Source organism: Anabrus simplex, chromosome 1 (genome assembly GCF_040414725.1).
Source record: "Anabrus simplex isolate iqAnaSimp1 chromosome 1, ASM4041472v1, whole genome shotgun sequence".
In the NCBI taxonomy this organism is placed as follows: Eukaryota; Metazoa; Arthropoda; class Insecta; order Orthoptera; family Tettigoniidae; genus Anabrus; species Anabrus simplex.
Genome location: NC_090265.1, coordinates 1,672,032,455 through 1,672,047,585, shown reverse-complemented (window position 1 = coordinate 1,672,047,585; position 15,131 = coordinate 1,672,032,455). Strand labels below are relative to the sequence as shown.

The window sequence follows — 15,131 nt, the reverse complement described above, 5'->3', positions numbered from 1 at the left end:
CGATAACACAGGTGTTCTTGTACTGGAATGGCTAGGAGTAAAGCCGGCAACTTGTCCGTTCTCGCCGTTAAGCGGCTATGCATACTCGCCAGGCGTTCTAAATGGCGATGCGAACGTAGGCCTATTTGTCGCCACCAGATAATAATAATAATAATAATAATAATAATAATAATAATAATAATAATAATAATAATAATAATAATAATAATAATAATAATAATAATATTTCTGGGGTCACTGGTACCACCCTGGCTCACTTTGGTTCTGGGCGGAGGTTTAAAGCCGAGTGCCTTTCCTAATACTACAATACCACGTGATTTGTTTTAGATGAATATCTCAAGCCAGGATCGACCGGGTTTCGAAACTCGGTCTTCTTTGTGGGAGGACAGCTGTACACAACTGAGCTAATCTCGCTCTAACGGTAATAATAATAATAATAATAATAATAATAATAATAATAATAATAATAATAATAATAATAATAATAATAATAATGGATGGTACTAAGTCAAGATTCGACAATCGACCATTAATAACCAAATTTGGAAGATATTTCAAGTACCTAGGACAAATTATTCAATCAGAAGGGATAAATCGGGAAATAAACAAAGAAAGAATTGCTAAACTGCAAAGAGCTTACAAAATCACATGAAAAAGATAACACAAAAATTCTATATCGAGAAATGAAAAATTACGACACCATAAAACAGTAATCAACCCAGGGGAACTGACGGCAGGTCACAAATAAAATGCACGTCGAAAAATAAGAAAGGATAATTCTCAGAATTATCCTAGGACCGAAATGCGAGAATGGAATTTGGATGAATAGCAAACCACAAGAATTTACGAAGACACAGAGAAAATCACACATACAATTAGAAAAAAGGCGATAAAAATTCTATGCACACCTATTCAGAATGGACAAAACAGGGTGATAAAGAACTTCTCAATCTAGCATTTTCCCTGAAGAAACGCAACAATTGGTTAGTGGAAATAAATGGTCTGGAAGAAATTGGTATTCCCGAGAAAAACATTCAAGATATAACAAAATATAGAATCTTAGTAAGCAAATATAAATTTTCACACAAACTTGAAAGAAAATATACAGATGGAGAGAAGAACGCAGAAAGCCACTCAGTGAACTAAATTGGGAACAAAATAAGAATCATTTTATTAAATAAGTTCAAACGCGCTCATTATTTGGTATAACGAATAAATAATAATAACAGTATTTTATGTACCACTGAATACATTACATTTACGGATTCTGTAGACAGAAAAGTGCCGAAATTTGGTCTCCCAGGAGTTCCTTAACATACTCTCAAGCACTACCGGACTAAACTTGATCGATCCCACAAAAATTCAAATCAGAAAATCAGCGCTCTACCATTCAAGCTATTCAGAAGCTGCTTGCGTGTTGTTTAAGGTCACACTCTACAGTCCATGCAATGTCTACAACAGTGCAGTTCAGAAAAGTAATTCTTTAGACTTCTGTGTACCTCTAGATCTGTTTTTACAACGATTCCACATCACCGTGAAAACTCTGTAAATAACTTGTAATGCTGATTTGAACCACAAAATGCATTTTAAACATTATACATTAAGCCGTATCCATTAAAAGTAACTTTATGCGTTAGAACTAGAAGAAAATAATAGTTTAGATACGAAATTACGTTTTTCCTTTTTCATCTTACTCTTTCTTCTAAAGATTAAATTCTGTTCCTTCCTCATATTGAATATAATATTAGAATAGTTCAGATATTACGTTATTAGACAAGTTTAGGTACGAAATTAAGATTTTATCAACTTGCTTCTTTTAAGGATTAGATATGAAATGTCATTTCTTTCTCAATATAAACGTAATATAAGAATCGTTTGGATATTACTGTAGGTTATAAGACTGATTCCCAAAATTGAAAAATGAACACATTTAAACAATTGCCACTGTAATTGGGATTAGAAATCTTGTAGTGTGCAGTAAATAAATAATCACATACTAGTTTTCGAGAACAATGTTTAAGTAAGTGGCCGGGAATGAGAAGCCATCAGCATTATCTTAGAAGTGAAGCTTCCACGGTGTGAAGAATTATTTAATTTATTTTCCGGGTTGAACCGTGTTGTACTTGTACGCATATCACGTACAGTTTGCCGACGTTTCGAATACATTGCAGTATTCTTTGTCAAGGCGACTGAAATACCCCTACTCGATCCGAGGTAATCAGTCTCCCAGGCAGAAATTACACTACTAGAGTGGCCTTGATCTGGCCTTTTATATCCTAGCCTATCTGGCTGGCGTAAGCCCTGGCTGTCTCGCGAGGCTTCTGGAAAGTTTATGTCACAGCCAGGTAGTGGGGGCTTGCCCGCGCTGTTATGTAATGGGGTTGCGGCCCGTGTGTTTATGTTGTGGTCTGTATGTCTTAAACTATGAATGATGGGCATCCAAGAATTACTGATTTTGTATCCTTCTTCTAAATTTATGTTATTCGGATGTTTCTTGATTTCGATAGCCTCGCGGATTTTCCTTTCCAGGTTCCAAGGGATAGCTGCTAGGATCTTGGTCTTGTCAAATGATATTCCGTGCCTAGTTTCGTAGGAATGCTTGGCTACTGCTGAAATATCTGTGTTTTGGTTCTTGGTGTGACGGATATGTTCTTTTAAGCGGGTGGAGATCAAACGTTTTGTCTCACCTACATAACAAGCTCCGCAGCTACATTCAATGTGATACACTCCAGGGGCCTGTAATTCTATTGTGTCTTTTACTGGTGGTAGATAACGGGCTAGCTTACGGTGAGGTTTATAGATAGTTTTTATGTTGTATTTGTCCAGTATCTTGCCGATCCTGTCTGTAGTGTTTTTAATGTATGGCAGTATCGCTGTTTTCTGGCGGGTCAGTTCTTCTTTCCCGTTGTTTTCTCCTGCGGTGGTCTTTTCTTTCTTCTCTTCTGATTTTTTAAGGACTCGTCGGATGTTATTGAGCGAGTAGCCATTTTTCCTAAGGGTTTCCGTGAGGTGTTCTTTTTCTTCCTCGAGGTGCTCTGCGTCAGATATCGCTATGGCCCTGTTCACTAGTGATGTTAGGACAGCCTGCTTTTGTGATGGGTGATGATGAGACGAGGCGTGTAGGTACCTGTCTGTGTGAGTGGGTTTCCTGTATACTGCGCGACTCAGCGTCCCATTGGGGTTACGTATTACTAGCACATCCAGGAACGGTAGTTTTCCGTCTACTTCTATTTCCATGGTGAACTGAATATAAGGCCACTCTAGTAGTGTAATTTCTGCCTGGGAGACTGATTCCCTCGGATCGAGTAGGGGTATTTCAGTCGCCTTGACAAAGAATACTGCAATGTATTCTAAACGTCGGCAAACTGTACGTGATATGCGTACAAGTACAACACGGTTCAACCCGGAAAATAAATTAAACCATGAGCATTACTTTAATTTATATCCAGCTCCAGCATTTGCCTGATGTGAAAGAAAGAAAACCCTATAAAATAATGTTCAGAATTCATGACAGTGCGGTTCGATTCGATCTGGGTAGATTTGTGTTAAGTGGCTCTGTGGTCTGTCAGTTACAGTAGCTATTAGCTTGAATTCGTGAGACACAGGGCTCGAACCTCACAGTCAGCAGCTCTGAAAATAGTTTTCAGTGGTTCCCTATTTTCACGCCGGGAAATTGTCGGGGTTATACCTTATACAAGGCCACGGTCACTTCATTTCCAAACCTAGCCCTTTCCTATTCCATCGTTTCCATAACACCTCTCTGTGTCGGTGCAACGTAAAGCAAAATTGCAAGTTGTGTGTTAGAGTGTTTGAGTCATGAACCCAAAAGATTCAGTATTTCACTACTTATATGAGGAATGTTAATCGATTTTAATAGTATCGATTTTAGTAGTATTATTGTGAGCCTCCATGGATCAGGCAGCAGTACGGCGGCCTCCCACCGCTGGGTTCCGTGGTTCAAATCCCGCTCGCTCCCTGTGAGATTTGTGAGGGACAATGTGGAGGCGGGAGAGGTTTTTCTTCCGGTATTCCGGTTTTTATTACTATTATTATTATTATTGTTATTATAATAATAATTATTCCCGTGTGGGGATTTACCGGTTACCTCCATCGGGCGCGTCCCATTGGAATTGGGGAAGCTCGCTGGCTCTGCCGCCTGCAGAGTCAGAGGGTAGTAGGGAAATAAAATACCAGAGTGAAACAAAACTGTTCCCTTGCTAGGGTTATGGCGAAGAATGGTAAATGACCAGAAGCCAGAAAACATCTTGAGGCAACCTCTAGGGCTAACAACCCTAGTTATAAAAGGATGGGTACCCGTCCAAAGCAAAGTCAAGTCAGAAAGCATGATGGCACAACATTTCAAGAAACATACCCCAGGGGGTAAATCTTCGGATAAATCCCTCGTCGTGAACGCCACGGCGCACGAGTCTCGTTCGGATTCTGGGGCAGACTCGACATCATGTAACAGACGAGGCGGAGCGTCTCGGTGTACCCCGAAGAGTCAAAAACTCAGGCCAAAATCTAAAACCTTTCAAGCAACTTTCAACATAAATTCACTTACACAAACTGGCAAGCTGAAAACCCTCACCAAAGCTCTTCACGAAAATCAGATATCCATAATGGCCCTACAGGAAACAAGGTACTGGGATGAAGAGATTTTTGAATCCGAAGGCTACCGATTTTTCAAGAGCAAAGCGCAAAGAGAAATTCTCAATGGAGCTGTGATGCTTGGAACCGCGTTTGCTGTTAGAACCAAGATCCTTAAATCGGTTGCAAATTTCGAACCTGTGAATGACAGATTGTCTATACTCACAATTAAATGCGCGAACAAAACCTACGCCCTAGTTAACGCACATGCTCCTACAAACGATAAGAACAAGTCTGATCCAGACGAAGTTGATAATTTCTGGGACCTACTGGATGAAAAATTAAACAAAATCCCCAAACACCATGTCAAGCTTCTTTTGGGTGACTTCAATGCCCAACGAGGTCATGAACAGAAGTACAAGAAAGTTATAGGAAATTACCCTGCTCACAAAAGAACCAATCCCAACGGCAAAAGACTGGTGTCCATTTGCGAAAATCACAACCTGCAGGTCATGTCGACCCACTTTCGCCATCTACCCAGAAAGCAAATGACTTGGCGTTCTCCCGTCCAAGCTCTCGGAGAGTTCCAAATTGATCATGTTGCAGTATCCAGGAGAAACAGCCCTGAGATTATGAATGTCAAGGTAAAGAAAGGCATCAATGTGGCCTCAGATCATTATATGTCTCTTATCAAATTCAAACCAATTCCCGCAAACACAAGGAAGACAATCAAACAGATCACACGCTTCGACAATGGTAAACTTCGGCAAAGGGTCGAGGAGTTCCAGGAGAAGGCTAGACCAAATGACTGTGACTTTAACAACGCCAAAAGTCTCCTTGTTGAGGCCGCCAAAGACGTTGCAGAAATCAAGAGAAGCAAAAAGCATGCCTGGTGGAATGGTACCTGCGAAGTAGTCCTCCAAGAAAGACTCAATGCGTGGAAACAGTACTACTCTACGAAATCAGAAAATGATTGGGAAACCTACAAAACCAAACGTGCCCAAACAGCTAGGGTGTTCAGAACTGAGAAACGTAAATACGAAAAATCTCTCATTGCAAAGATAGAACAAAACTTTAGGAAGAATGAAAGCAGAGATTACTACAGAGCCTTCAAACGAAAACTCACTGGCTATAAACCACCATCTCTATGCTTTGAGCGAAAGGACGGCACACTGGCTACGTCAAATGAAGAAAATTGCAGCATTCTGGCAGATTACTGCAAGAATTTACTTAATTGCTCTAAACCGCAAAGCGCCATTGAGACCAAGGAAACCTTACTCAGGTACCCAGATTCCAGACCACCCGACAGAGATGAAATCAAGCGCCACATTGCCCGTCTCAAACATAACAAAGGGCCGGGGGAAGACTCAGTAGTAGCAGAACTATGGAAATATTCACCAGAGGAATCACTTGATATCTTGCAAAAGCAAATAGAAGAAATTTGGAACAAGGAGACCCTACCCGAAGATTGGAAAATAGCTTTGATCCATCCATTGCACAAAAAAGGCAGCATGATGTACATCAACAACTACAGAGGAATATCTTTGCTACCCGTGACTTACAAAATTCAGTCACTTGCCATCCTGGAGCGTTTGGAAGCACAAGTCGAACATCAAATAGGTGAATACCAAGGAGGGTTCAGAAAAGGTCGCTCAACAGCTGAACAGATCCAAACTATCAAAACGATCATCAGATATTGTACACTAAGTTCCAAGCAATATGTGTCTGTCTTTGTGGACTTTAAGAAAGCGTACGACTCCATTGACCCGGAAGTCCTGCTAAACATCTTAAATGAATTTGGAGTTGATTTGAAACTGCTGGCATTAATTAGAGCCACCCTGACCGATACAAAATCCAAGATGAAGTTCCACGGATGTCTCTCGCATTCCTTTGACATCAAAACAGGAGTCCGACAAGGTGATGGGCTATCCCCGATACTCTTCAACTGTGTTCTTGAAAAGATCATCAGAACCTGGCGGGTGAGATTACAGGAAACCAACTACAGTCCATTGAGAACAGTAACCAAATCCAAGGGGATCGCAACAGACTGCTTAGCATTTGCCGATGATATTGCTGTTCTCTCAAACGACATAGAAACCGCTAGAGCTCAAGTTGAAATTTTAAATGAAATTGCCGAACAAACTGGTTTGCAGATATCGTTTGAGAAAACAGAAGTAATGACTAACATCAAAGAGGCTCCACCAAAACTCCATACAACATATGGGGACATCACCCGAGTAGACAAATTCAAATACCTGGGTGAGATCATCATGAAAAATGGACTGGACAAAGAAGCACTTCAGGAGCGAGTACGCAAACTGGAAATAGCCTACCAAACATCCCGCACAATCTACAACAAAAATGCCTTTCCCAAAACACCAAGATACGTCACTATGAAACAGTTCTGAAGCCAGTAGTTCTATATGCAGCCGAAACCCTGTCTCTAAATGCCAACACAGGACTCCTTGAAGAACTGGAGAAAAGAGAACTCAAAATTGTGAGAGGAATCTTGGGATCGAAGTACAGAAATGGAATCCATCAAAAGAGATCCAACAAGGAAGTCTACCGACACAATCAGAAAAAGACGGGCACGATTTTACGGTCATCTGAAAAGAATGGACGGAAGAAAGTTAACTAAAGGAATCTTTCACTTTTTTGATTCAAACCCGAAAACCACAATTCCCTGGTTTAGAAATACCAAAGAAGACCTGCAAATGCTACATATCTCAGCTGAAGACGCCCTTAACAGAGATCTCTTCCGCAAGAAAATATTGACGAACGGGCTAAACCGAGACGAGCAACCGAAGAGAAGACACGGTGCCCCTTGGACAGAGGAGCGTAAGCAGGCCCACTCACAAAGAATGACGGAAAGTTGGGCTCTAAAGAAGGCCAAGTTCAGTGTCAAATGCAACAAGACTTAACGTGGTCCTTGATGGTCCCAGCGAAATATATATATATAATTATTATTATTATTATTTCCGTTATGCCCATTCATAGAGCACGTTGGAACTTGTTCATTGGCTTGATGACTTTCGCCTTCCTATTCTCTAAAAATATCTTCATGAACTCAATGTGTTGCCCCTTTCGTTCTTCTAACCACTTTGTGGCAGACTACAGCTAGTTTTCACTATAAATGTATGTTTATATACATATGATATCTTCGCCGATGTTCGATTCATTCAAGTCCACTCTCGTTTCCTCCAGCCAATTTATGCTGCTTTCTTGGGAATTATTACATTAAATAACCTTCTTTTGACTCTATTATAATCCACACTAAAAATGTGTCCAAAAATTTCAAACGCCCCCTCAGTATAGTATTGGCGAAACAATCTGTGTGACTACGGAGGTATGCAGTTCGCCTTTTGATTCCATTTTCTTGTGTGAGGCCAAAAATTTTCCCAAGTATTTTACGTTCTCGTTTTTCAGTATCTGAAATTTTATAATGACCTCCTAAAGTTAAGGTTGCTGATGCATATTATTATTATTATTATTATTATTATTATTATTATTATTATTATTATTATTATTATTATTATTATTATTATTATTATTATTAAAATAAGTGCATTCAAGGAGAAGAAGTTACCAGTTCCAAAATGAAGCTAACCTATTCTGTTCGACACCCCAAAGAATGTCACGCATGTAGATCACACTGAGATAGTAGTATGTTATCCAGTTATTAGGAAGATGAAAATCATAAATACAAATTTTAGCACTTAAATCTAGAATAGTCCGGCTGCCGGACTGAGTAGCTCAAATGGTTAAGGCGCTAGGTCTCTAATCTCAAGTTGCCAGGTTTGATTCTGGCTCAGTCCGTTGGTATTCGAAAGTGCTCAAATACGTCAGCCCGGAGTCAGTAGATTTACGGCCATGTAAAAGAATTCCTACGGGACAAACTCCCGGCACCTCGGCGTCTCTGAAATTAGCGAAAAAATGAAGCAAGTGGAATGCAAAACTAATAATCAGGCTCAATAAACAAATTGTTCGCAGTCTAGCATTTAGTCCAAAAGGGTCCGAATTCGATTCTCGGCTGGGTCGGAAATTGGGACCTTTAATTTTTAAGCACCCCTGCGTTGGGTGCTGATTGTGCATGTCAACTTCAGCATCCTAACTGGCGCGTAGGTTACTTCCAGGGTGTCAGGCCTTAAGTCCTTAACCAGAGACTCCGCTAGCCATAATTCATTACAAGATCAGACAGCTTATAAGAGCGAATCAGTTCCCAATAACTGAGGAGTTTGCTGCTAGAACCCCTGAATCATGATTAAGGTTAATCATTGACGTGTTCACTGGAGGCCTACCTAAGCTTCGTCTTCGACTGGTCAGCAAGCATAAGGAAATGGTTGTACACGGCTAGATATTTCATAGCAGATCGGATTTTCACTTGAGTTTAAGACGAACACAACCTAGCTGTCAGATTACAGCCGATTACATTGCAGCTGCTCAGTATCACGTAACTTACGTGTACAGATACGTACAGCTTATTCTCTTACATACAAATTAGTTCCGCCTCCGTGATGTAGTGATTAATGTGATTAGGTGCCACCTCGCAGGCCCAGGTTTGATTCCCGGCTTTACCACTAAATTTAAAAAGTGTTACCAGGACTGGAACGGGATCCACTCAGCCTCAGGAAGTCAACTGAGAAGAGGGGGTCCAATTATCACCTCAACCATCTTCGAAGTAGTTTTCCGTGCTTTCCCACTTCTTCTCCAGGCAAATCGTGGCATTGTACCTAACTTACGGCCATGGGAGGTTCTTTCCCGCTTCCTTGCCCCTTAAAACAACAAGCATCATCATGAGCATCATCACCAATCTTCCCATTCTCCATAAGGTCTCTCTTCAGCATGGCAGGTGAGTTACTGGTCCTCCTACTTAGTTGTATCCCCGACCGAATGTCCCACGCACCAATGCACTGCCCTTGAGGCGGACGAGGTGGGACCTCTCGCTGAGGCAGGGGAAAAACCAAACCTCGGTGATAAATGAATAAAAATAAATTAAAAAATAAAATACATACAAATTAGTTAAGCTATTCTCAGTGAACAGTGCCTTAAGTCCTCTGAATCATTTTTATTTGTTTCTCTCATTCCGTAAGTGACGATATAGGAATTTGTCATTCGTAACTCGTTACTCAAAGATAACCGTGGAGATCTATTTTTGTTTTAAATATTATCAATCAATCAATCAATCAATCAATCAATCAATCAATCAATCAATCAATCAATCAATCAATCAATCAATCAATCAATCAATCAATCAATCAATCAATCAATCAATCAATCAATCAATCAATCAATCAATCAATCAATCAATACTGATCTGCACTTAGGGCAGTCGCCCAGGCGACATATTTCCTACCCGTTGTTTTCCTAGCCTTTTCTTAAATGACTGCAAATAAACCAGACATTTATTGAACATCTTGCTTGGTAAGTTATTCCAGTCCCTAACTTCCCTTCCTATAAACGAATATTTGCCGCAATTTGACCTCATGAATTTCAGCTTTATCTTCATATGAAGACCTTTCCTACCTTTCAAGACACCACTTAAACGTATTCGTCTACTAATATCATTCCATTCCATCTCCCCATTGACAGCTCGAAACATTCCACTTAGTCGAGTGGCTCGTCTCCTTTTTCCTAAATTTTCCCAGCCCAACTTTGCAACATTTTTGTAACGCTACTCTTTTGTCGGAAATCATCCAGAACAAATCGAGCTGCTTTTCTTTGGGGTTTTCCCAGTTCTCGAATAGGGAAATCCTGGCGAGGGTCCCATACACTGGAACCATACTCTAGTTGGGATCTTACCAGAGACTTACATGTTCTCTCCTTTACATCCTTATTACAACCCCTAAGTACCCTCATAACAATGTACCCTTTATTTACAATCCTATTTATGTGATTACCTCAATGAAGATCTTTCCTTATATTAACATCTAGGTACTTACAATGATTCCCATAAGGAACGTTCACCCCATCAACGCAGTAATTAAAACTGAGAAGACTTTCCTATTTGTGAATGTGATAATAGTTCACTATTGTATTCTCACTGTGCTAACCAAAATAATGAAATTAATTAATGACTAGGGTATAATAATTGAGGAAAAATTATTTTCTAACTGATAATAGGAATTAAAACAGGGAAGAGCACTGTACCGTATGACTATGTTGTTGTTTTTGTTGTAGTTGTTTATAGGGAAGTAAGTGGTATGATTCTACGGCAAAGGGGAAACTATGTAAAGGGACAGACTTGACGCAGACGAAAAGTATCAAACGCTCGTAGAATCGACCGTATTTTTTATATTCGGTTGTAGTATGCAATACTGCTTTATAGAAACGTTTAGCGATTTGTCGATGCAGCTGGGCTTAAGACGCCGGAAGCTAAGCCACTGATATAATCATCCATTGTCATACGAATACAAAATTGGAAAATTTTATTCTAAACCACGGAATGGAACATAATAGCTGCTGATAATTTAGGAGATGCTTGAATGGAGCGTTACGTACTATGCCCGCAGAGAAAAATGGCACGAAATAAATATATCCAACCAATTCTTCAATACATGGACTCTAGTAAGTAATTTGATACCAGGAGATCATTCAAGTCATTAGTCATTCCTCAGATGAAGACGATCTGGTTTCAGAAAATGAGGGAAAAGAAACACACAGAGAAGAACTTTACTCAGGAGAATGGATAAGAAAATAAAACACGACCATGTGCAATATGAGTTTCGAAACTTATTTCGCGTAGAATTCCACTATTTCATTTTTTGATCTTAAAAGTTTGTAAAATATTAAGCTTACCTGAAGTAGTTTTGAACCATTTTATTAATTTTTTATCATGTAAATTACATTTTTATATGTAAAACAATAGGTGAAGTAACTTGGATGTGTTATATATAATTTCTTTCAAATGAAATTTGCGTATATGTCATTTAATTAGCGTGGAGCCATCTTATTTATTTTATTTAAACATTAAATTAATAATAATAATAATAATAATAATAATAATAATAATAATAATAATAATAATAATCATAATGTTATTGGCTTTACGTTCCAGTAGCTACTTTTTTGCGCTATCCGGAGACGCCGAGGTGCCGGAATTATGTCTCGCAGGAGTTCTTTTACGTGTCAGTAAATACCAACGCGAGGATGCCGTATTTGAACACCTTCAGTTACCACCGGACTGAGCCAGGATCGAATCTGCCAAGTTGGGGTCAGAAGGCCAGCGCCTCAACCGTCTGTCACCCAGCCCGGCAAACATTAAATTACATATTAGAAGTATACTTATTAAATTTTATTTTGTTCTAGTCATTTTCTATTTTGAATAAATCGAATGTGAAAACAGAGCTATTGTTTAATAATTAATTCAATTCTACTTATGCCCATCCAAATAACCCCTTACTCTCCCAGCCTACTTCTTTAGTGTCTTTTAGTGTCGGAAAGAGAAAACTCAAATTAAATTGCGGCATTATCTGTCCTGTTACCTTTTTTTAATTATTGTATCTGATTTGAGAGTTATAGCACATACCAGTATAAAATACTTTTGTATCCCTATACTCTAACAGTCATTATCTGTACCGGCATTTCATATTTTCGCTGTTAGGAGATTATTGCAAAGGTGTGCGAGGAAAGAAGAAGTCAAAAGACATACCTTTGTTCTCAGCCCTGCACCACCAGCTACCCACTACAAGCAACACGAGGAGAGCGCGACGCATTGTGCGCTACTTCATTACGCGAATACTTCTGACCGACGAACTCAGAGCTGTGAAGTACGTCATACCGAGAACACTGCTCGGTAGTTACTGGTGGGTGTTCTCTGCTTGCCTGCCGCTTGTCGTCCTCCACCACGCGTGCGTTGAGTGTGCGATCTATAACCCAGGGGTTATCTCACATACCCACGTGGCGATAGGACAGCTCATTAACAGTAGTGAGATTGCTATCTTCATTCATATGTACGAAATATTCTACGTACAGTCTGAAAAAATGCAAAAAATGAATTAACAAGTTTCTTTTAAAAGTCGACAGTTTAAAAATAGATGTAGAAAAACGTCAAAATTAAAATTATGTAAAACATATTTTCCCAGGGTAAAGTCTTTAAAATGATCATGAAATATTTTCTGTAAATTCCGACGCCCATACTTTATTTATCCTTAGTGATCGAGAAATGGAAGTGGTTGTATTTTAACGCAGATTATTCTTTCTTTCTTTCTTTCTTTCTTTCTTTCTTTCTTTCTTTCCTTCTTAATCCGTTGACCGTCCATGGTTGGTTTTCCCACAGAGTCAGCGAGGGATCCTACATCTATCGCCTCATGTGCAGTGTCCTGGATCGTCAGTTTTGCGTTGGGGGATGAACAGTGGCCTCATCTGCTGTACTGAACAGGGGCCTTGTGGGGGAATGTGAAGATCAGAAGGGATAAACATGAAAGATGGAAGGAATGGCTGTGGACTTAAACCTAGGTAACGTCCCTTCATTGTTTCCTGGAGTAGAATTGGGAAACCACGGAAAACCACTTCGAGGATGGCTAGGCGGGAATCAAGCCCCCTCTAGTCAGTTGACATCCCGAGACTGAGTGGACCCCGTTCCAGCCCTAATACCACTTTTCAAATTTCGTGGCAGAGCCGGGATTATTATTATTATTATTATTATTATTATTATTATGATTATTATTATTATTATTATTATTAATTTAACCTGCTTTACGTCGCACCGACACAGATAGGACGATGAGGTAGGAAAAAGTTAGGAGTGGGTAGGAAACGACCATCGCCTTAGTTAAGGTACATGTCCAGTATTTGCCTGGTGCGAAAATGAGAAACTACGGAAAACCATCTTCAAACCTGCCGACAGTCGGATTCGAACCCACTATTTCCCGGGTGCAAGCTCACAGCTGCGCGTCCTTAACCACGGCCAACTCGCTCGGTAACGCTTATTATGCACACATTTTAATGATATGTAAATCATGAGGGTTGCTGTTGTTATTATTCGGATGATAACTAAAATGTTCATTTTTTATTTGAAAACTGATAAATATCAGAATATATCAATGCATTTAATTTCCAAAATCGAGTAAAAGATGAAATTTATAGGGCCAGTCTAAATAAAGAATTGAGATTGGAAAGAATTCTATATACATTTCGTTTACTGGCATGAAAGTGTTTGCATTATCTCAGGAGTAGCAGTATTTACTACGTTACAATGACAACCGCGGTGAGTTTGAGCTCCCATTAGAAGCATGTAGCTTATCAACAAGCGAGCAGCAACACAACGGGTGTTAATCTGAAGTGTGTGGACACTTCCATCCGATGTCGGCTGCAGTTCGTGTAGGGATGCATAAAGTTAAGGCGTGAGTTTCACAGGCTGAACAAATAAACTGACTTTCGGACAGTTATAGGAAGACCTCCAACTGTTTTGTAAACGCAGTCCATTACCTGCTTTGAAAGGACAACGGTAGTGACTTTCAATTTAAAGTGAGGAAATAGGCCAATTTTAATACATGTGTTTCGAGAACATGTTAATAAATAACTAAATTCTGAAGCCGGTTATTATTATTATAACTAAACCCATGGCACTACAGCCCTGAAGGGCCATGGCCTACCAAGCACCGCTGCTCAGCCCGAAGGCCTGCAGACTACGAGGTGTCGTGTGGTCAGCACGACAAATCTTCTCGGCCGTTATTCGTGGCTTTCTAGACCGGGGCCGCTATCTGACCGTCAAATAGCTCCTCAATTCTAATCACGTAGGCTCAGTGGACCTCGAACCAGCCCTCAGATCTAGGAAAAAATCCTTGACCTGGCCGGGAATTGAACCCGGGACCTCCTAGTAAGAGGCAGACGCTCTACCCCTACACTCCGGTGCCGGCTTGTTATTATTATAATCTAGGTAATATCGTCTACATAGTGATAAGAGAATAAATATACTACATTCTATAGTTTTTCTCTGAAAATTATGGCACTTTAACTGAGGTTTTGCCGACTTTGGCACTGTATACTGGCTGTGCTCGCAAATATAGATATTCGACCAATCCGACCAAACCGAATTCATGACAATTTATATCGGTAGTACGGTATCTGCCGCCTCTGTGGTGTAGTGGTTAGCGTGATTAGCTGCCACCCCCGGAGGTCCGGGTTCGATTCCCGGCTCTGCCACGAAATTTGAAAAGTGGTACGAGGGCTGGAACGGGGTCCACTCAGCCTCGGGAGGTCAACTGAGTAGAGGTGGGTTCGATTCCCACCTCAGCCATCCTGGAAGTGGTTTTCCGTGGTTTCTCACTTCTCCTCCAGGCGAATGTCGGGATGGTACCTAACTTAAGGCCATGGCCGCTTCCTTCCCTCTTCCTTGCCTATCCCTTCCAATCTTCCCATCCCTCCACAAGGCCCCTGTTCAGCATAGCAGGTGAGGCCGCCTGGGCGAGGTACTGGTCATACTCCCCAGTTGTATCCTCCGACCAAGAGTCTGAAGCTCCAGGACACTGCCCTTGAGGCGGTAGAGGTGGGATCCCTCGCTAAGTCCGAGGGAAAAACCGAACCTGGAGGGTAAACAGATGATG

The 15,131-nt window shown here is 40.4% G+C and overlaps 1 protein-coding gene across 2 annotated transcripts in view; it reads right to left on the bottom strand.

Annotated features, from left to right (window-relative positions):
- The window catches only part of LOC136881738 (suppressor of lurcher protein 1), a 340,894-nt gene extending 328,521 nt beyond the window's left edge, over window positions 1–12,373 (bottom strand). For both annotated transcript variants that reach the window (XM_068229457.1, XM_067154173.2), the window contains exon 1: window positions 12,236–12,373. In XM_068229457.1, the coding sequence (XP_068085558.1) occupies window positions 12,236–12,299 (64 nt within the window). In that variant the 5' untranslated portion in view covers window positions 12,300–12,373. The remainder of the gene's footprint in view (window positions 1–12,235) is intronic.
- Between the last annotated feature and the right edge of the window lie 2,758 nt (window positions 12,374–15,131).